This window comes from Tremella mesenterica, assembly GCF_000271645.1.
Source record: "Tremella mesenterica DSM 1558 unplaced genomic scaffold TREMEscaffold_9, whole genome shotgun sequence".
In the NCBI taxonomy this organism is placed as follows: Eukaryota; Fungi; Basidiomycota; class Tremellomycetes; order Tremellales; family Tremellaceae; genus Tremella; species Tremella mesenterica.
The window spans coordinates 573,016-594,842 of NW_006711233.1; the positions used below are offsets into that span (position 1 = coordinate 573,016).

At 46.1% G+C, this 21,827-nt stretch overlaps 7 protein-coding genes across 7 annotated transcripts; 6 read left to right on the forward strand and 1 right to left on the reverse strand.

Moving 5' to 3' along the window:
• Positions 1 to 1,441: 1,441 nt before the first annotated feature.
• TREMEDRAFT_33109 (uncharacterized protein) lies at positions 1,442 to 4,702 on the forward strand (the record flags this gene model as incomplete). The annotated part of the gene is made up of 14 exons (XM_007005954.1): positions 1,442 to 1,657; positions 2,095 to 2,159; positions 2,381 to 2,520; positions 2,566 to 2,639; positions 2,743 to 2,859; positions 2,907 to 2,969; positions 3,018 to 3,138; positions 3,185 to 3,213; positions 3,260 to 3,331; positions 3,380 to 3,507; positions 3,770 to 3,832; positions 3,959 to 4,149; positions 4,228 to 4,394; positions 4,607 to 4,702. The coding sequence occupies 14 exons, from the start codon at positions 1,442 to 1,444 to the stop codon at positions 4,700 to 4,702; spliced, it is 1,542 nt and encodes a 513-aa protein (XP_007006016.1).
• A 239-nt stretch (positions 4,703 to 4,941) lies between these two features.
• On the forward strand, positions 4,942 to 8,251 carry TREMEDRAFT_40105 (uncharacterized protein). The gene is made up of 10 exons (XM_007005983.1): positions 4,942 to 5,118; positions 5,471 to 5,509; positions 5,839 to 5,899; positions 6,119 to 6,378; positions 6,602 to 6,817; positions 6,862 to 6,995; positions 7,076 to 7,503; positions 7,601 to 7,965; positions 8,097 to 8,149; positions 8,197 to 8,251. The coding sequence occupies exons 1-10, from the start codon at positions 5,059 to 5,061 to the stop codon at positions 8,210 to 8,212; spliced, it is 1,632 nt and encodes a 543-aa protein (XP_007006045.1). The 5' UTR covers positions 4,942 to 5,058; the 3' UTR covers positions 8,213 to 8,251.
• Positions 8,252 to 8,492: 241 nt separating this feature from the next.
• TREMEDRAFT_63862 (uncharacterized protein) lies at positions 8,493 to 9,273 on the forward strand (the record flags this gene model as incomplete). The annotated part of the gene is made up of 3 exons (XM_007006114.1): positions 8,493 to 8,611; positions 8,659 to 9,168; positions 9,237 to 9,273. The coding sequence occupies 3 exons, from the start codon at positions 8,493 to 8,495 to the stop codon at positions 9,271 to 9,273; spliced, it is 666 nt and encodes a 221-aa protein (XP_007006176.1).
• Positions 9,274 to 9,876: 603 nt separating this feature from the next.
• TREMEDRAFT_63863 (uncharacterized protein) lies at positions 9,877 to 10,601 on the forward strand (the record flags this gene model as incomplete). The annotated part of the gene is made up of 3 exons (XM_007006115.1): positions 9,877 to 9,995; positions 10,042 to 10,525; positions 10,596 to 10,601. 3 exons carry the CDS (start codon positions 9,877 to 9,879, stop codon positions 10,599 to 10,601), a joined length of 609 nt encoding a protein of 202 aa, XP_007006177.1.
• A 696-nt stretch (positions 10,602 to 11,297) lies between these two features.
• TREMEDRAFT_63864 (uncharacterized protein) lies at positions 11,298 to 17,772 on the forward strand (the record flags this gene model as incomplete). The annotated part of the gene is made up of 17 exons (XM_007006116.1): positions 11,298 to 11,416; positions 11,461 to 11,973; positions 12,436 to 12,672; positions 12,807 to 12,870; positions 13,074 to 13,214; positions 13,431 to 13,565; positions 13,922 to 14,023; positions 14,313 to 14,581; positions 14,699 to 14,818; positions 14,868 to 15,413; positions 15,457 to 15,483; positions 15,643 to 15,795; positions 16,148 to 16,259; positions 16,471 to 16,844; positions 17,027 to 17,054; positions 17,155 to 17,240; positions 17,283 to 17,772. 17 exons carry the CDS (start codon positions 11,298 to 11,300, stop codon positions 17,770 to 17,772), a joined length of 3,516 nt encoding a protein of 1,171 aa, XP_007006178.1.
• Positions 17,773 to 18,142: 370 nt separating this feature from the next.
• On the forward strand, positions 18,143 to 18,903 carry TREMEDRAFT_63865 (uncharacterized protein; the record flags this gene model as incomplete). Its single annotated transcript, XM_007006117.1, has 2 exons — positions 18,143 to 18,246; positions 18,420 to 18,903. 2 exons carry the CDS (start codon positions 18,143 to 18,145, stop codon positions 18,901 to 18,903), a joined length of 588 nt encoding a protein of 195 aa, XP_007006179.1.
• Positions 18,904 to 19,174: 271 nt separating this feature from the next.
• On the reverse strand, positions 19,175 to 20,675 carry TREMEDRAFT_33031 (uncharacterized protein; the record flags this gene model as incomplete). Its single annotated transcript, XM_007005946.1, has 7 exons — positions 19,175 to 19,485; positions 19,650 to 19,758; positions 19,837 to 19,906; positions 19,971 to 20,150; positions 20,285 to 20,358; positions 20,440 to 20,491; positions 20,539 to 20,675. 7 exons carry the CDS (start codon positions 20,673 to 20,675, stop codon positions 19,175 to 19,177), a joined length of 933 nt encoding a protein of 310 aa, XP_007006008.1.
• Between the last annotated feature and the right edge of the window lie 1,152 nt (positions 20,676 to 21,827).

Here is a 21,827-nt window from a genome sequence, read left to right on the forward strand (position 1 = left end):
CGACATACATGTCCTACTTGCCGACTGGACCTGGATCCATTGAGGACGTTGAAAACCAGTTCCGGTGGACAAGGTTCTATGCGACCTTCTCAGACAGGTGGGCAACGATCGCCGAGCGGTCATCCTTATGCCAGACCGGCGGAAGGACAATCGAGACCTGCCACTCCCCGAGGAACCGATTTCAATGCTACATTTACCGTTGTTTGGCGTATGCCTGTCCCAGGTGACTCGGCTTCTGCAGGAACATCACAACCGGAGATTTCATCAGAAACAACTTCTACATCTACACCTCCTGCGCCAGCAATTCCCTCCGCTGCCTCTGGTCCTACAGAATCTTCTACTTCGGGACTTCCATCTACTCCCTCTCCTCCACCTCAAATGTTCGGCTCTCCAATGCATGCCTCCCCCATTCCCATGGAGCGCAGTACCACTATCCCCGCGACAAATACAAATGTACCTGCAGCCGACTCGAGCTCGGATAACGTCGCTCGTCCAAGACCAGAAAGAAGACCGCACATCACTGTTGTCCATCATCATCATCCACCTCCTCCTGCATCAGATCATCTTCGACCTCCAACTCCTCACAATCATCACGTCCATCCCCCTCCTCCAGGTAATCAAACATCCGTAGGGACGGTACATTTCTTCTTCAATCATCCTCCTCCCGCTCCTCGACCTCCAGCACCTGTGCCGAATGAGAAACCTTTCATTCCTCAGTCTTTGGAGAGCTGGACAGAAGAAAGAGAAAGGAATTTAGGATGGAGATGTGATGCTCCGGAATGTCAAATTGCACCTCCTATCGAACCCGATGCCGATGTCGATGTCGACATGATCGATCCAAATTCTGAAGACGATTCTTCGAAAGAACTGCTAAGTATCTACTCACCTACTCAACCTCCGTTGGGGGAAGTGAAAGAAGGAGAAAAGGGGTTCGTCATGTTGGCTTGTGAACATAGATGGCATCGGACATGTTTGGAATCGTTTGAGATGGCTTCGGGTAGGTTTGAATTGGATCCAGATGCGGAGGGTAAGGTATGGGTAAGATGTGGGAAATGTAGGAAAGACGGTTGGATCAATCCTCGAGGCAGTCACACGAGGAGTACGGATGCGTTGGAGGTGGTTCCAGTCTAGATTGGTTGGAAAGCTGTAGCGTTAGTGATGTGATTGCTTTGTATGCATATACGTTCCCCCAATAGTATCTCCTTCATCTCTCGGTCTACTTGCACATGTCTACGGGTCACTTATCCACCGAAGTCCCATCTCACAATCATAGATTATTCGACAGATCCAAGAAACTACGAGTATAGCTAACTTATCGGATAGATCCGACGATCGGTCAACCGGCCAGTCCTCACTCAACTTTCGAACCTCGTCTCCTTCACCAACACCTCTCACCCTCAACACCTTTAGCTCAACCTCAGCATTCACAATACCCAAAGAGATGCTCTGGTACTCTATCTTATCTCTCTTGACGACTACCGCAGCTCTCCAGCTCCCTATCCCTCACAACCCCGACTCTCTAGGGTCACTTTCGTCCACAGGGCCAATTTCTGAGTTGGCGAAATTGAGACAAGATGATATCTTGGTTCCTGCTAGTGATATATCCTTGACGAACATAGGGGAAGAGTTCATGACTATTACTAGTGCTCATTATCCCGTATGTCTATCCCTTGTCCTCTCTTGTATCTTACGACCTCGCCTATCTATCTGTTCTGACCTGGTCTTGACGTTCCTTTTTCCATGACACCTACTATTACATACTGTTCTTCCCTCTACTATCATCCTCCTTCTCCCTACTATCATCCTCTCATTCCCTCGACAAACAACATTATTTCTACTCATTATGTAAGTGGTACTATCAGATGACCTATGAAACCGGATGTCCTATGTGAGCTTCAGGAGATTCACCTCTCTCTGCCCTTCCTGCCAACCTTGGAGGGATGCTCTGTAGGTGAAGCAGCTCTCGATGTAATTCTCCTCATACTTGTTTTGACAAAGTGTCAGATTTCCCACATATGATGGGAGGAACAGACGTCTATTTGTGTAGAACGAGATAGTTTAGGAAGATAAGAGAAATAAAGCTTACTTTCTCAGAAACATAGGATAAGGATAAAATCGACTGAAGGATGGTGTGATCCTACCGTTAGGTCGTTCTCTGGGTCAGTCCATCTAAAACCCTATAACAATAATCCTCCTCACATTGTCTCCCTCGATCGAGGGACAATGCCAATTTTGACTTGACTTGTTTTCCCACCCTGGGAATATCTACATTATGCTGTCATCGAAGGTTCTCGAATCCCTTTCTCTCCACCCCTAGCTTTGACTGGATCACAGCCCAAAACTTTCCTCTCTTCACTCATTGTGATAGACTCATCCGCAGATTCCTCGATGTGGGGTATGGTAAAGAACTCTTTTTCTATTTCTTTGAAAGTCGGAACGAACCATCTTCCGACCCCGTTGTGATGTGGATCAATGGTGGACCTGGATGTTCATCCGCTCTTGGGTTATTCATGGAACTTGGTAAATTCTCCCTTCTTTTCATCTAAAGTCAAACTGACGGATTAGGACCATGTTCGGTGAAAGATGATCCAAAAAATTGGAATGATACTGAATGGAACCCATATTCATGGAACAACAATGTGAGTGACCAGTCTTCTTCGTCATTCATACCGCAACATAAGCCCCGAGAAAAAACTTGTCCAGCTACAGTACAATCTGACCATTATTGCAGCTGACGGTTAGGCAAATGTTTTCTTCCTCGACGAACCTATCAGCGTCGGATTCAGTCATGCTAAACATGGTCAAACAGTCGGTACCACCGAAGAAGCTGCTAAAGATGTGCAAGCTTTCGTAGCTATGGTCAGTCCCTCCCTCCTGATTTATATAAACAACGCTGAATCGTTCAGTTCTTTGACGCTTTCAAAGAATTCGAAGGACGTGATTTCCATATGGCAGGAGAGAGTTACGGAGTGGGTCGCTCTTACTATCTTCATACTTGAAGCGCTAACAATACTCAGGGACGTTATTTACCAGTCTTCGCATCAGCTGTAGTAGATGGGAACAAAGCTTTGAAAGCCAGTGGGAGGACTCCGATTAATTTGAAAAGCGTCATGATAGGTAATGGCGGTACGGAATATCGTCAGCTATTTTCCTTCCCCTTACCTTATAAAGCTGAACATGTCAGAAACATTATCAGAATCGTATTATACCTTTGTGAGCTTGTCTCACGTACGTGATATAGAAGTTAGCTTACAAGTAGCAATGTACACTTCATGGTGGATTGAATGAGACGGTTCAAAGTATACAAAAATGCGTCGAACTGGCCAGTGCGGTGAGTCGTCAACGTAAGAGAAATGCAGTGAAAAGGTATTGATGATAGGTACCGAAATGTCATAAATATCTACAGAAGAATTGTATAGATTCTCATGATTATACGGAATGTGGGATGGCTGCTTTATATTGCGATGAAGCGTTGGGAGATTCGTTCGTGTCAGCTGGTGTGAACCCGTTAGTCGATTGTCTCTCCGCCCCTTTCCGCTCCACTTTTGCTTCCTCCCCCTCCGTCCCTCTTATTCCGATCTCTCTTCCCCCAATCTTTCCCCGTCTCTCCTCATTCCCATACCACTCTGCCTCTTGCCCCTCATCTGTGCCTGATGGCTCCCCCCTTATCCTCATGTCAATATCGTACAGCTGGTCCAGGATTGAATGCGGCCTGCCAACTGTATTAATCATGTCGGATATAACAATGAAAACAAAGATTGATCAACAGCTACGACGTCAGCAAACCATGTACACCTCAAGAACTAGGAGAATCACTTTGTTATTCCGTCACGTTCGTTCTTTTCATCGTTCCTCCATACATCCAGCCATTCTTGTTCACTCTCGCCCTTCCATCACCTTCAAGAGTAACTCAGTAAAGCTGCTGATTTGTCTGAGAGCCCGGACGGTTGACATACAGAGATAAGATCAAAACATACCTAGATCTCCCCGACGTACATGATATCCTCGGTGTCACTTCACACAAAGGTTGGAACAGCTGCAACGGCGGTGTCGGTACTGCCTTTGCCTTGACTTTGGATTTCTTGACCCCCACTACGGTGTTTCACGTCCGCGGATTATTAGAACGTGGTATTAGATTCTTGAATGTACGTCTTTCCTCTCTACCGGTATGGTCCACTGCTTATTGGCAGTATGCAGGGTACGTCACTAATATTTGAAAAGAGGTAGAATTGATGGATAGGACATACGACTTTATATGTAATCATATCGCTAATGAAATGTGGGTTTCAGCGATGGATTGGACTGGTAAAGAGGGGTTCGCGGCTGTGTCTTGGCAAGATTGGGAAGTGGAAGGGAAGAAGGCGGGATTGTTTAAGACTTATGAGAATCTGACTGTGAGTTTCTTCTCTTTGGTCAACTTCCCATAATATACATTTATCTCTTAAATATCACTTCCAACCTGTATCACACATCGGATGGACAGTAGTGTTTTCTTCAGCGTGTCTCTCATACCTCCCAACCCATCATATTCTCCCTCCTTGAGTAGTCTCAGTACGGTGTATCCAAAATTCCATATGGAGACTACACGTGTATTGACTGACAACAGCTTCTCAAAATTGTAGGAGCGGGTCATATGGTCCCTTATGACAAACCTAAAGAAGCGTTGACAATGTTGAGTTCATGGCTCCAAGCTGGACTTTGAATGAATAGAAAATAGAACAATGCATGTCATATCTGTCAAGTACCGCCCTCTCCTGCTACTGCGCGTCAGCACCTTTGCTCTTCCTGTCTCTGTGGCCATGGTTCATCGATCTGTGGTCAGTGATCAGTGACGAGGGGAATTTAGAAACGAAACCGCCACATTGCCACCTTTGAAAGTTTTTCGACGCGTCTTTCACCAAAAATTTGAACTTTTCTTTACGATGCAAGTGATTCATCACCCTAGCAGGTCTAGCATCTAGCAATTGAAAGGCGTAGAAAGAATTCATTTCAGGCGAAACAACAGGTATAGGGACGATTTTCGAGTAAGGACGCAAGACACAAGGAAAAATATACAAAATGGCAGAGGAAATCCATAATCTGTACGATACGATCTTGATCTTGGATTTTGGGTCGCAAGTGAGTCCTAATTCCCCACTCTGTCCCGAATCTAATGTGTACCTCACCTCCACTCTATCCTAGATGTTGTCTCATGGCCCCATGAGCTAGAAGCGATCGGTATAGGTTGAATGGGAGGACTTGGTACTTGTAGGAAATGGCGGGAGTGGTGTAAGTTCGGTAGCATCGAGTTGTCAGGACAAAGGGAGGAAAGGAAGTATGGGAATAAAGTGTACGAAAGAGAGGTCGTATTAAAAAAAAACCGAACAAATACGAGGGGTGTCAGTATAGAAAAGTGAATTTGAGACCCCATTGGTGTGGATAAGATCGAGAAGGCAGGAAAATAAAAGTACGGAGAAAAAGCTGATTTTAGTACTCACATTTGATCACGAGGAGATGTCGAGAGCTCAATGTGAGTTCTTTAATCTTTATTATATCATCATTCCAACAGATATCGAAATCTTTTCAATTCTGAATGACGTCGAGGTGGCAAATACCGTCTATGGGCATTTAGCTTTGGAGGTAATTTTACGTTCTATTCCAGACCAAGTATTAGGACCATAATATACTTTTAGTCTTCTTCCAAACGTTGAGACGAGGATGAGTGTGGAGAAAGCCTATCAAGGGTTTTTTCTTTTCCGCAAGTCTGTATTGTTGGGACTTCATGCGATCAAAAGAAGATAGGAAGGAGATAAAGGGGGAAGAAGGTGTTAAGAGGAATTATGGAAAACTTACCCTTAGGTATATTGCGAGATGTTACCCTGTACTCAAAAGATCAAAGATTTGAAATGGAAACCTAAAGGTATGTCTCACTTCTCCTGATCATGATACTCCTTCCTTATCACATATGCTACACACAAGTGCCTCATTGGACTTGACATCACTCACAAACTCTACTTTACCCTACCTGTCTTTCACTAGACCATTCCCTTACTTTCTAACGGAAACTTACTTACATTATGGAAGGATGCGATTTGCAATGTGAACAGAGCCGAGGTTAAGAGAAGTCATTTATGTACAGGAATCATCCTCTCCGGCTCACCTTACTCCGTTTACGCACCCGATGCACCTCACGTCGATCCGGATGTGTTCCAAGTCGGTGTACCCGTCTTAGGTATCTGTTATGGTCTCCAAGAAATTGCCCGGAGTCACGGTGGGAATGTTGAGGCGCATAGTCATAGAGAATATGGATATGCCAAGATACATGTGGAGAAGACTGGACATGGACATGCTGATAAGTTATTTGAGGGGATTGAGATGGATGAGGAGGGGGGCATGCAGGTGGGTCGACCGTTTACTCCCTTTCTCTAGTTCCTGCTTGGTCTGAGCCCTCTCTCCCGACTCTCCGAGTGCTTTCATCTCACTACATCCCGCCCTCTCAACTTCATGCCTCATTTCCCTTGGAAATATCGCACTTGCGGTTGAACCCCTTAGTCTTTAACTCGGGCAATCTGACGGAATGCCATGGATTATTCTTCAAAAAAAATCAAAAAACTGACCCCAGGTCTGGATGTCCCACGGCGACCAACTAACTTCTCTCCCACCTCATTTCATCACCATAGCTTCCACTCCCACTTCCCCCTACACCGCCATCGCACACGAGTCTGAACAGATATATGGTGTTCAATTCCACCCTGAAGTTTCACACAGTCCCAAAGGTAAAGAAGTCATCGGAGCGTTTGTCAGAAATGTGTGCGGTATCTCCGGTGGGTGGAGTATGGTGAGTTGGCATTTATCAACTGATCTATACAAGCTCACAAGTAGGATTCATTCATCCCTAAAGAGATTGCTAGAATACGAGAAATCTGCGGGGAAAAAGGTCGAGTCATAGGTGCTGTCAGTGGTGGTGTCGACTCCACCGTTGCTGCTAAACTCATGCATGAAGCTATAGGCGATCGGTAAGTCTATCTTCGTTCCCTCCGCCATTCCACGAAACCTCTCCCACTCATGTATGATTACTGCATATGTTGACTTGCAGATTTCACGCTTTTATGGTAGACAACGGCGTGTTGAGAAAAGATGAAGCTCAAAAAGTACATAAAATGTTAACTGTCGATCTTGGCGTAAATCTCACAGTCATCGACGCATCCGAACTTTTCCTTTCTCGTCTCAAAGGTGTCGAAGATCCAGAAAGAAAACGTAAAATCATCGGAAATACCTTTATCGAGGTTTTCGAAGCTGAAGCGTTGAAATTGGAAAATGCAGCTGAGAAAGAATTAGATGAAAAAGGTGGAGAAGCAAAAGGAAAGATTGAATGGTTACTTCAAGGTACTTTGTATCCAGATGTCATCGAGTCTATCAGTTTTAAAGGACCCAGTGCGACGATAAAGACTCATCATAATGTGGGAGGGTTGTTGGAGGATATGAAATTGAAGTTAATTGAGCCTTTGAGAGAGCTTTTCAAAGGTGAATTTCTTCGTCCGCCTCCCCTACACAACAGACATTTCCCTCGCTCGGCTAGCAGAGCCATGACTGTGTCAAATGGACGATAGCTCACTCATAGACGAAGTCCGCGCCCTAGGTCGATTACTCAATATCCCGGCACATCTCGTTGGACGTCATCCCTTCCCCGGTCCAGGTCTCGCAATCCGTATTCTCGGAGAAGTCACCCGAGAACAAATAAGTATCCTCCAACATGCAGACGACATTTATATCGAAGAGATTCGCGCCGCAGGTTTATACGATCAAATTTCACAAGCTTTCGTAGCTCTTTTACCTGTCAAAGCGGTCGGTGTAGCAGGGGACGCTAGGACATATGATCAAGTGGTAGCTTTAAGAGCTGTATCGACGGAAGATTTCATGACTGCTGATTGGTTTGTTTTCCCACCTCAGGTGTTGAAGAAGATTTCCTCGCGGATAACTAATGAGGTTAGTCTCTTTTTTTCCTTTTTTTCATGAGTCATATGTAAAATGTCAAGACCGTTTGATCAGTCATCGGATGGATTTTGAGGAGTAACAGAGTAATGAGGGAAGATATTGTTTGGTGGCTGATTGTACAGGTGAAAGGTGTCAATAGAGTAGTGTATGATATAACTTCGAAACCTCCAGGGACGTGAGTGTTTCATGAATCTCGGTCCAATATTCGTGGCTGACGAAAAGTGTCGAATGGTTATGAATTGTCAGGATTTAATGCTTCATTAGAGTACAAATCCTTAACCTCGTATACTTACTCCCCTCACTCCAGCCCGTTTTTTGACCCGCGATATTAGAACTTATCTTTAAGAAAGAGCAACGTCTCACCTAGGTACCTCAGGAGAGTTCCGCCCGATCAGACTAACAAGACTAACGACGTTACGCCCTTTCACCCTAAAGGTAGGCTCGTCAGAGCTCTCCCTGGACCAATTTACTTTTTCTTCTTCAGCTCTTTACGTTCCACACAAGATTTGTCTAGCAAGATGTCCGAACGTACTGGTACTCCCATGACGCTCGAAGACTTCCTCAATTTAAAAGTCGCCCTCAAGCCCACTGATGGAGAAGCAATGGATGTCAAACTGCACGTTTTGTTTACCCACAGGTTTGCTGCCTATTATCCTCGTCAGCCGCTTGTAAACTGATAGGCAGCACCTTCTTTGAGGGTTTGTTCAGCATTTCAGATAAGGGTTTAGACCAAGCAGATGAGCCCCCAATCGAACTCGAAGTCACTCGGGCCCTGTTGGAAGTTATGGTGGACCAGATGGGCGGTGGGAAGACCTGGCTGAAAGCCGGAGCCGAAGAAATCTTCGCCGGAATCACCTTTTGCGACAAATACGAATTCGAAACTCTCCTCGAAATATTCCTCGCCCATCTGTTCGAACATGTCGCTCATAATCCATGGCAAGTTTTCACCTGGGCGTCGTCTTATGATCGTCCCGGACTGGCAGCTGCTGCCATCCGGGTGTTCCACAAACATCACAGATGTTGTGATTTTCGTCTGTTACATTTCCCCTCGGAATTTCTCATCGACGTCAATCCTCGTTATATGGCGGCGTTGATACGGGCTATGTACACATGCAGTGTCAGTCTGCCAAATTATAATCAGAGACTCAAGGAGAAAGAATGGGAGACTGTCAGCGTTCATTTCTTGTCCGCTTTGTGAGTGGATCAATTCCTTCCAACCGCTCTACTCGTACAGTATCACTGACGGCAGGACATACACTTAGGACAATAGTTGGAGAGATATTTATGAGTAGACATTGATTTTCTACATACCTTTTTATCAAACCATGAATGAGACTTAGGTCTTGAGCAGCGTATCGAGATTGTGTGTCGGAGACACCTCTGATCGCCGACAGCCGCGACAACAGGGCAAGCAAAAAGATCAATGAAAAACCCTTCCTGCTCACGATGATTCCGGTCCTTTGATCGAGCTGCCGTACAATATAATTCGACTCGTGGAATGCTGCACGTCGTCTACCATCGATAAGAGTCTTGGATACGTCTGAATCACTCTGCACTCGGAAAGCAAGGTATGTCGCATGCACAACGTGCCAAGTGCATAGTCGAGACGGACCAAACACTTTGAGGGTTGCCACACGCCACATTCTACTCTTCGCTATTGGTCGGGTTATGCACCACTACTTTTCTTTACCTTTTCCATCCATGGACTCACTCACTCTGTGTCAAAGATCCTAAAGTATCAAGTTAGACGCGCTACGAGTAGAGTAGCTACTAGTGACATAATAGATCGTTACCTCGGTCTTGGTCGCCAGGCAACCCAACCTTGGCATTCAATTGCTGTTCTCTTCCGTTGCTTCTCTCCACATCGACAAACATTTGGTTCAAATTTACAAATTCACCAAGATGCTCAATCGATCACTTTCCTCTTCAAACCTCCATGATCTCCTCAGTATGGAAGTAGCCCTCAAGCCCTCAGACGGTGACGCCATCAACATCAAAGTTCATCTGCTATGCAGTCATAGGTCAGTCAGTTCTCCACGCCTCCCAACTCGCATATCTGACATTCAGCTCAGTATTCAAAGATATGTTGACTATACCTTCATCAACCACCGACAAGACGGAAGAAGAAACAACCATCGAGCTAGACATAATCGAGGCAGACCTCAAGATCATATTCGACATGATGAATGGAGGTGAAGATTTCGAAAAGGTAGAACCTATACAACTTTACAGTCTCATAGACTTGTGCGATAAATACGATATGGATGGACTTCGTGATCGACTTTTAATCCGTGTTACTCGTCATGTACCTTACGATCCATGGAGAGCTTTTTGTCTAGCATCACACTACGATATACCTATCCTTGCTGTTGCTGCTATACGACAATTTGGTCTTCATGAGAAAACGCAACAAATAACTCTTTGGAATTTTCCACCTCTTTTATGTAGTGAGACCGAACCGCGATATCTTTCTTCGTTGATTCATGGATTATACTCTCAGACCGACCATCGTCGCCCGAAAGATCTTTTCAGCGTACGTGGTTTCGAATCGGTCAGTCAGTCCTTCTCGGCCCGCTTGTGAGCTTTTTCTTTGACCTTGACCATCACGCTGATGATACTAGGAATGAAATCAGATCCATATAACACAAAGACTCGGGACTCACTTTCTCATCAACCACTCTCACATAGTAACTTCATTCGAGTGACTCGAAACCATCATCATCATCCTTGTCATCCTCCGAATAACATCTCACATTCAAATGAATTGCTCTTCATGTGTCGCGCATACTTGTTCAACGAGATCCTTGAGCATCCGATCGTCACTCACTCAAATGTCGAACCTCCCACTCGGATCGATGATCGCACAGGGTCGTATGGGACTAAGAAATGGAAGTTCGTTGGCCTTCTTACTTCGTGTGTCAAGGTGAAGTACCTACTTCAAACCGAATTCCCATCCCAATCTGGTCAGTATGTGTTCTTTTGATTCACGTGCACCGCTGACCTCAGTGATAAAGTCCTTTCACTTTCACAACCCAGCTTCGTTATTGGTTTCATATCCTTGACCATTATGACGCTACCCTAAAAAGGCAGTTAGTTCATGTCCCCTTACCTCCTGCAGGTACTGCGCTCGGTCCCCATCGCCGGAGATGGAACCTCAGTCGGTCACCTGTGTGCGAGGGATGTGGACCTACTGAAACCATACTAGCGTCTGACGCCCGTCTCATAACTACGTACAACATCCATACATCTAGTCGATCTCGTCTCCAGTTGCCTTCCGTCTCTCTCACACACACTTCTCTTTCCTGATCCTCACATTCCTCAACATGTCGGATAAAACCGCTGCACTCTTGACAATCCAAGATTTCTTCAACATGGAAATCGGTCTCAAGCCCACCGATGGGGATGCAATCATGGTAAAAGCTCACATTTTATGTAGTGGAAGGTCCGTCCTATCTCTCGTCAGCCGTTACCGTAGCTGATCAACAGCACATTCTTCAGAGATATGTTGACACTGCCCCAATCGTCATCCAAGGGCCACTCGGATAAAATCATGGTCGATCTCGACGTCACTCAAGCGATCTTGAAGATGATAGTCGATATGATAAACGATAAACAGATCCCTCAGAAACCCACCTCGGCTCAGTTTTTCACTGCCATCGACTTCTGCGATAGATACGCTATGGATGGACTTCGAGACCGATTCCTCCTAAAACTTTCCGACTACGTCGAAGATGAGCCTTGGAAATGCTTTTGCATCGCATCTGATCACCATCTTCCGGAACTAGCGACCGGTGCAGTCTCGTCCTTCGCCCACGATTCTCGGATAGATGGATTACGTCTCCTTTCCTTCCCTGCACATGTCGCCGAGGAAGCAGCTCCTAATTATGTGGCCGCCTTGGTAAGAGCAATGTACAGTTACAGTCGAGCTTTTCTTCATGCGGAGCAGAGACTCAAGAGTGAGGATTGGCAAGTTGTGAGCCAACACTTTTCCAAAGCTATGTGAGTGTCTTTTATCGTCATGAACCCGCTGACCGTATCAGAAAAGACGTATGATATGACACGTCTCGGACAGTCAGTTTCAACACACGATATACCACCGCATGCGTCAATCTTTATGCACATACTATCATCTCCGGACGGTTCACATGGTCCGGCTCACTGACGCCGATGAAGATACTACTCGCTGAACGGCATCGCCAAGACTTCGCCATGCGACGATATTTCACCTACTTACCGATCAAGTGTTTGTTTGAGAGATCTGACTCTCCCTACACTGATGATCCTTTATTTCCATTCAATACCTCGTCCGATCAAAACCATATCTGGTGTCACTGGGCATCGGCGAAAGGCGTTCGACAACGCAAGCGACGGGGTTCTCCTCCCGGGACACATCCCACCAACATAACCCAGTTCATGCATATCCGTGAAAGCGAACATACTTGAGAGGTGCAAATGTGTGAGTCCGTTCCCTCAATGTGACGGTGACGAGCTGATGCGCCCAAGTCGAGTGTTCGATTATAAGATTGACCTCGTCATGATGATGAACACTGGCGCATCACTTCCCCTGAATATCATATGGATCTTCGACGTAGATGCTGCTGAGGAGAGAGATGAGTTAGCTCACAATCTCATGGCAATAGATCAAGTTCGTCTTGCCATATGCGCTCACTGCAGGATTGGAGTCATTGAGGATGACATGTCAGTCCGTCTCTGGGTGACTAAAATCAGTCGCTCATCATCATCAATGCATTCCAATCATGTGTGCTCTTTTCGAATTCATCAAGACTAACAGATACGTTTCCGGCCGTACTCGTAGAGTCTTGACTTATCAGTACTTTAAGGTCGGGGTGGGGTCTTCTGTGGGGGGGGCGTCCCAGTCAATCCATTCCGGGTGGCGTGGGTCGCCAGTAGTAGGCTGAAAGTGCGTTTCTACTTCGGCTCTCCATTGGGTGAAATTTACCTTCGGTAACCATCTCAAAGGGGCCGCTGCCTCACTGAGGCCCCAGAGTGCCCTTTTTACGTCTTGTCGGGCCTTAGTCTCTTCATCTTCAAAGGCAACAGTCGTACCATTTTGCATAGTCGTTGTGGCCTGATCAAAGTTGTGCATTGCGGTCAAGTATTCTCGATACTTGCTCTTCCATACCCGGACATTTGCGAGGAATTGGCGAATAGCCTCTGGAAGAGAAACCAGAGTCTCAGCTCCTTGTGTGGTGCCTGACGAAGATATCTCAACAGGAAGGGTGAGACGAGCTTCAGACATTATTGTTCGTTGTTTGTTCTCTTCATGTTGATGATCAAAATGTGACAGCTTTATACGAGTAGTTTGTGTGACGGTTTCGGAGTTGGAATTACCACAAGGGAGGGTGCCCGCTAGCCCTTGGCCCATCGCCCATCGCCCATCGCCCATCGCCCATCGCCCATCGCCCATCGCCCACAGATTGTGCTGACATGTCTAGGCTTTTCACCTTGATCTCCGATCAATCCACTTCATCGATTCAACCTACGTCGGGGGCTATCTTCGCCCCATGGCAGCGCGTAGCGTCGGGATGAGGAGGGCTGTGTTCGTACCAGAAGGCAAACTCACGCGCATCGTAGGTTGGACGATGGGGTGAGGATCTTGATCGAGAGGTGCCCTTGGCCTCACCACCACTACTTCACTTATCAGAGCACTTCTATTTTGGATACATGCCTCGAATCTCAGCCCTACTCTCTCTCTTCATGCTCCATGCTCCAAGTATCATGTCTGGCCGCCGTACGTCGTCCCGGTCATACTCCTTCTTGTGATATCTCGACTGGCTGACCGAGAGAGCGATTGAGGGATCCCGAGGGAGATGGTCAAAGCGTTTGCCCATCACATCACACTTGATATCTGAACCACCACTACATTACTTTTCGTAAGGGACCCGCAGCTCATCTACTTATCGAGATGGGATGACCACTTTGGCAGACAAGTAGCCGTCTCAGACGATCCCGATACTATGATGTGTATGTCTCAGGCCAGGATTGGCTACACGGTCAAGGTGCAGGTGTATCTGGTCTATCCTCACAGGTCAGTCTCCTCCGCCCGACAAAACTTGTCGCTGACAACTTCAGCTTAATCTAGCTTGATTTCCCGACACTTCTCGCACGATGCACTTTGAGTTATGGCCGGCTTGACTCAGGCTATGCATAGTCGAAGGTTCGGACGCTGAATGCCTGACAGTAGTCATGTCAACCCTTTCTCGGCCTACAACTCCTGCGACTGGCAATATAGCCCATCGGTCGGAAGATTCATGAGGGTTAATCAGTAGTGTGGTAAGTAGTCTGAAATTGTCCATTTTGACGGGCTGACCGAATAGACGACCGTTCTCGCTTTTCCCGAACCCATCTCAGAACGTCAGAACTCTCCCATAATCCCTACCTATGTCAGCATCACTTCCACTGGGGTTTCAGACATCCGATCCGACAATATGGAGAATGTCCAACTCTCGCCCTCGACTGCCTATCGTCCGCAATCTACGAACGCCGCTAGATCCCAAGAGCCAGATCAAATAGCCATGCGTAAAACATGCAACATCTCACCTCATGTTCGGGCAAGCTCGTTCTGCCATGTGTATTCGGGTCAAACGTCAATCACTCCCCATCCTCATGGTTATATCACTCATATCGTCTGACTCTGATATATACCCACTTCGTCAGCGTCCTCTTCTATCCACTCGCATACGTCTTTCAGCTACTCTGAAAGACCTCGAAGAAGATCTCCAGTCATGGACAGTCAAGGAAACCCCCTCTTACAGGATATTCTTCTCCAACCTACATCTGGTCCCCCCATAGCGGTAAAAGCTTACCTCCTCTACGCTCACAGGTCAGTCGTCACCGGTAGGAATGTGTGAAATATCGCTGATGAATAACAGTACGGTCTTTCATGACATGATCGACCTTACACTCAATCATGGCTCGGGTCAAAATACGACCAATCTGGAGGATTACTCGCTCGACATCAACGGCACCACAGACGAAGTGACTTTCTTGGTCGAGCTGCTTAACGGACGTAGACTCTCGGGACAAGAAACCTGGGCTCAGATGAAGGCGACTATCGGCACCTGCGAGAAGTACGGATTCGACTTACACAGGCAACTCATCGTCCTCAGTTTGTACGATCGTACCAATCTAGACCCCTGGGAGATTTTCTGTTTGGCAAGTCACTACAACATGCTTTCACTAGCACGTAAAGCTATAGCATCTTTCTCGGAAAATCCAAACACTACGAACCTGTCCTTGGCAACACTCACAGGACCCCAATTGGCTTCCGTAAACTCGGAGTATATGGCGGCACTTGTACGTGCCATGTCCCCGCAAACGATGGAGTCGCTTCAAGTTCGCATCAGAAACGTGAGCGGACAGACTTTTGGTCCAACGCAGAGTTGGCAGTTGGTAAGCGAGAGATTCACGCTGAATAGGTGAGTGTCACCTCCAAATGTAGGGCAGCTGGTTGACGATGAGTTCCAGTAGGAATGTCGCCATTGATAGGTAAGCGCGATCGCAAGTGATTGGGCGGCTAAGCTGACGAGAGGTTCAATGGCTAGAACTCCGGATTGGCACTGGAACCCTGCTTCACCCGTTCCTAGTCCCACAAACGGGGTGTTTTTCTATGACCCGAACCCGTGAAAAGCCTTGCTGGATGTCTAGCGTCACCTCAGCATCACGATGCATGGTGAATCACCCCAGTGATGTCTCTGCTCGATTGTCCGGGTTGATCTTCCTAAATATTGAATCATACAAGTCCAAACAGGGATTGGCAGGAGTTTTGATGGTGGAGCTCAAAGGCTACGTCAAGGAAGAGTAAGGGCAGACCCAATCGATACAACATCAAATTTCGTGAGCCATCAGTCACACTTGCCGAAATTGAGCTGATCAGAAGCCCATTGACCCGACCGGCATCATGCATCCTTTTTCTCTTAGGTCGGATCACTGATACGAGGAGCCGCTCATCGGTTTCACTAACATGCAACGAGGTCAGGGTTGTAGGACTTGCTTAGTCTCTATTCCCTGGACATTTACTGTGTGTCACCGATCACTTGCCGGCACCTATGAGACCGGGGTGTCTTCTGGATCTCCCAAAATTCCCACATACAATACTTCGCGTGAGCCCAATTCTACTCACTCCCTATCTTTCTCATCATTTCATCCTCAGCAGCCATGTTGGACGAAACGACGCATCAAAACCCGCTGTTGCAAGATATCCTTCTGAAACCTACCTCGGGTTACCCGATCCCCGTGAAGGCACACCTCCTCTATACGCACAGGTGAGTCCTCCCCAACAAGGCCAGGTGACGGCTAATGTGCAGTACCGTATTTCGTGACATGATCGACATCACCATCAAGTCGAACTCCGGTTTGCGTCAATCCCCAAACGAATTGCGGTCGTTTGAAATCGACACCACCGAAACGAACCTCGCATTCTTCGTACAAATGCTCAAGGGACGAAAACCTTGGAAACGAGGGTCCTGGGCCTAGGTCAAGACTGCTCTAGACCTGTGCGAGAAGTATGGCTTCGAACTATACAAAGAACACCTCATTCTTCACTTGTTCAAGTTCACGGAAGACGAACCTTGGGCGATATTCTGTATTGCAAGTGAATACAACGTACTCGCATTGGCGCGCAAGGCCATTACCTCTTTCGCCAAACATCCAGAGACTCGCATATTCAACTTACATACACTTGGCGGTCCTCACATTGCATCGGTGGACCCGAACTGCATGGCCGGGCTGGTGCGTCTCTTGGCGGATCGACGTCTAGCACAACGTTACGACAGCGCCGGTCAAGTCGTGTATAACACCTATACGGAGAGTGATTGGAAGACGATCAGTAAGGGCTTCAAACCTGTCTGGTGAGTAGGCTCCAGAATCGAGAAGTTGTCCGGCTGACGAGAACAGATCTTGTAGTCTTACTCTTGGGTGGAATATGACCTAATCATGCAGTATAATCTGGTATGAATCGGATGTTCAGGGAACCTAGTCGATTGATCTATGAGAATCAGGGGTAAGACGTAACATGCATACTGATACACAGGGTCGAGCTACTTACCTTCCTGGAAAGAGTTTAAATTATAAGCATTGACTTCACTTCTACATCTCTACAGTTGAGACTGGCTCGTAGATCGATATCATCACTTTTCGTCAAACAACATGAATACCAAGTACGCCGACAAAACTGCCGACATCTTGCTCAAGAGCAACGATGAGAAGCTCTTCCGTGTTCATTCGTACATCCTCAAGGCCCATAGGTACGTGAAGTTGAAGACAGATGTCAAGGCTGACGAGAGTAGTACCGTTTTTCGCGACATGATAAGTCTCCCCTCTACGAATGACAAAAAAGATCCCATAACCCTCGATATGACGTCCGTTCAACTCGAAATCTTCCTCGACTTCATGCATGAAACGGATCCCACGCTTGCGTCTAAGTGGGCAGATTGTATGACTCTCATCGAACACCTGAAACAGTATGGCTGCGAGTCTCTAGTAGAACGGGTTGTTGTACGCCTCGGCACGGTTGCGGATCAAGCTCCATGGGAGGTATTTGCCCTGGCGAGTCAACATGACAACTTGGGGCTTGCCTTGACCGCACTCCGACATTTCGGGATGGACCATAGAACGTCTGCGCTGAATATGAGCAATGTTAGCAAGGCAATGGCGAGTAGCGTGACTTCTATGTACATGACTGCCTTAGCCGGGGCCATGGAAGGGCGGGTGATCTCCTTCCGCGGGGAAGTAAGAAACTGGGGAGAGGTTAGTGGTAAGTTCACTCTTCCTAAGTGATCACGAGGTAAGTAAATCTTCGTTTGGATAAAGAAGATTATATTCACACCCAGATCCATGATGAAGCAAAGGTGACTCGGAAGGTCTGAGAGAAATGCTCGAGTAGGGAGCACCTTTTCCTATACGCTATCATGCTATGTACCTTATCCACCAATTGTCTAAGCTTTGATTGTGTTGGATTCATTGACCATCAAGTTACTTGCCTCTAGTTTATGTAATTCCCGCTGGCCAGAGGGCCAGAGGGCCTGAATGTCACCTGCCACATTGAAATGTTTGAACGTCGAAGACTACTTACTCTATCCGTCCTAGTTACTTCCACCAACCCTTTTTGCTTTTCTCTCTCTCTCTTAAGTCTTGTTGTCCCTTGAAAATGTCCACCGTTCCCAAATACTCTGAGAAGAGCGCCGACGTAGAGCTAGTTACAAGTGATGATGCTCATTTCCGAGTTCATTCGTATATGTTAAAAGCGCACAGGTGGGGAGTTTCCTCTGCATCCTACCTTCCTTCCTTCTTCCATCCAACTCCAACCTCCAACCTCTCATCCTCCATTCATCGCCTCTCTCTCTTGTGATCCAGATCCCAAAGTCAGGAAACAGAAAAGTATGCAAATGAATGTAAGACATAAAAGACCTCTCACTAACTCGCAGTACCCTCTTCCGAGACATGTTAGACCTTTCCACTCCTCTTGACCCAAACGAACCTATATCTCTTGAAATCACACAAGAAGACCTAACCGACTTTCTCGATATAATGTACGATCATTCCCCTTCTTTAACATCTTGGTCAAAATGTCAAACCCTCCTATCTAATCTGGACAAATACGGTAGTGATAAACTTATCGAAAGAGTTCTCGTCCGTTCGACTCCTATGGCATCTAAACATCCTTGGGAGATATTCGCATTTGCTAGTAGACATGATAATGTAGCTCTTGCAAGAGAAGCTTTAAGACATTTTGGGAATGTAACTAGCTTAACACATATGGAAATTGGTGGAATCACTAGAGCTATGGGAGAACAAGTTGATCCTATTTATTTATTAGGTTTAGCTCAAGCTATGGGGAAATGGCCAAAACAAAATAGAGCTAAAGTTGATTGGTTAAATATAGCTATTAGTTTTAGTCTTCCTACGTGAGATAGAGCAGTTCATCTTTGAGGTTGGTGTAGTAGGGGTGTTGAGTGAGTTGAAATTGGAAGGGAGTATACAAGTAGTGTGATGTGTCCGTGGATCCTTGAATTTACCTGTTATTGGTGCTTTGTTGGATGGTGTACTGTTCGTTGGAGTAAAATTGATTATAGCAACAACATTGCATATGAAATAGGTATATAACAAAGAATCACTATCTCACTCTGTAGGAAACATTGAGGAATGAGATGATCATATGAGTAATCTACCACACAACAAACTAATGCTTCATCGCAGACCCAATCTTACTTTTCCACACATTAGCCTTCTCAAACCCATTCACCCCTTTCCTATAATCATAAACAGCTTTCATAGCTTCCTCTTGCGAAGTCACAACGAAGGGACCGTACTGTATCACAGGTTGATCAAGGGGTTCACCAGCGATAAGCACTACACGAGTCTGTTCTCCCTCGACATTATCGGGTCGGGAAAGAAGAATACCGTTTTGACCCTTCTCAGAGGTGAAGACGAGGGTGTGGTGTTTGGCATAAAAGGTTGGATTGTTGTCGATTTGAAGAGTACCTGTGATGACTATTGATCAGCAACATGCCTCATGTGAAGAGGAGCATGAAAATGGGATATGATGAGTTTCGAGTTTAGTCGCGATGTGTTGGAACAGATTCGAATGATTATTGTCGAATGAGTGACGCTGGGTGACAAGGACGTGATTGGAAGATAAGTCGAGATAGACGTACTATAGACAAAAGCAGTCCAACCTTCTGGAATGAGTTGAAAGACTGAAATTCCAGGTTTTTGTAATTTGATGTCGATGTACCAACAACCCCCCACAGGTCTCACGAACCCCTACCTATCAGTCATTGAGCTCATGTACAGAAGGAAAGCAAAGAATATATATATGAGATAGAAATATCAAGAACTGACGGTGGCACCATGAGATTCTCCCGAGATGATGGTTATCTCCACTCCGTCCTTAGGATGAACAGTAGTGATACTGTCGATCAGCCAAGCTCTCAATATGTAGGAGGGAAAAGAGATATACAAAGGAATCCACTCACTCCTCCGCTTTTTTCTCTTGGTAACTCGGTTCGATATATTTCTTATCTTTTGGTAAATCGACCCATAATTGTAAACCCTCCACTACATCTTCTTCACCAGCATCAGGTTCAAAAAGAGGCATTTCAGAATGTACTATACCCCTACCGGCCGTCATCCATTGTACGTCACTTTTTTCTAATCTACCTGTCAGTTCGAGTTTACATTTCACACCTTTTTTCTCCGCCATCTTTACAAAACTCATGATCGTCATCGATTTGTATATTCCATTTGGGAGCTATGAAGTGATATGAAAGAGAAAAGATCAAAGACATACATTCCTGAATTTCCCAGAAAATCCTCATGTTGCATCTTTCCTTCCAACACATAAGTTACGGTTGTTTGACCTCTCTGTTTGGTCAATATCACTCCGTCTTCTCTCTGCTCTCTTCATCCGCTCGACGATAATGAGGTACATGGCATTGTACTGACATGAGGATGATCCGGGAATCCGCTGCCAGGTGAAATAGCAGCATGATCTAACCTATTTATCAGCGTGTCAAGAAGATGAGAAGGGAACAGTAGACTGACATCAGAAAAGGACTCAAATTTCTCAAAGCTTGACTTCCTATCGACCTTCTGACCGTTGCTCCCACCCCTTCTGGAGTTTCCGCAGCATGAACGGCTTTGGCTACAGATCTGGATAGTTGAGTAACTTGAGATGTCATTTTGCGAAGTGATGATTTATTGGTAGATCGAATTTGAGTGATAAGTGATTGTAAAGGAGGCATGAAAGTGGGTAATGAGAATAGGTCAATTATCTTTTCATATTCCCCAACAGGTCTGCGACACGGCGTATAGGGTAAAGGAGTCCGGCAGGGACTATTCCAGAAATTTGATCAGCTGTGAGTTTATTGCATACTCTGCCGCGACCGTATGTACCAAGCTGACAATGAGAAAGATGAGAAATCAGAGGGGAAGAATTAGGTCAAGTGTGGGATTATGTTGCCACTTTGGGTAAGTTAAGTGTAGTGCAATAGCGCGCCTATTTTGGCACAGTCGCTTTCCAACAAATTCACTCAATCTCGGAGATGTACGTATCTCCGAAGTAAGTCATCATACAGCCGCAATCTCATTCGCCCATATCTTCAATAGCTTTCTTGATCTTGTCTTGCATCCTCGTCCACTGTTCTTCAGCATAAAGACTGTGATCGTAAGGGGAGAATGGTTCACCTTGTTATTGCAACTCTTGGCGTCTCTGCCTGGTATCTGCTGAGAGACTTCACTCCAACTTACTCCCATCTATCCCGTCAGCCACATCGTATCAAACTACACGTATTTCTTCTCCTCATCTTCTCACCTAACTTCTCTTCGGACAAAACGTCGTCCCGTCGGGTTACACCTACTTCCACTCAAGCCGCCTTATCGTCTGACTTGCTGACTCGATCAAATAAAGTATAGATTGACAAAGAGTACGGGCGTAATGGTTACGAAAGATGGGGAGACGAACGAGGAGGGAGAAAGGCACTGGAGATCGAAAACGACCCCAAAAACCTTTACTGACCTTTTTCGGACACATAATCTCATACAACATCTTCAACTCTTCTCCACTCCAAGCACCCATCTTTTTATCTCCCTCCATCACACTCTTCCTCGGAGATTTCTTGGCTTTCTTAGGCGAAGGGGTTGGAGGTTTGATATCGAGTTCGGAAGAGTTAGAAGCTTCACGTTTGACAGGGGTTACAGGTGCCATGTTGGTTGTTCTTTGTGTTTCGTGAAAGAATACTAAGATGACAGTGAGGAAATTGGAGGAGAAGAAGGGGATGAGTAACAGGTTGGAAACGGTCGTCAAGGTGAATGGTCCTTCATCTTTGTATTGA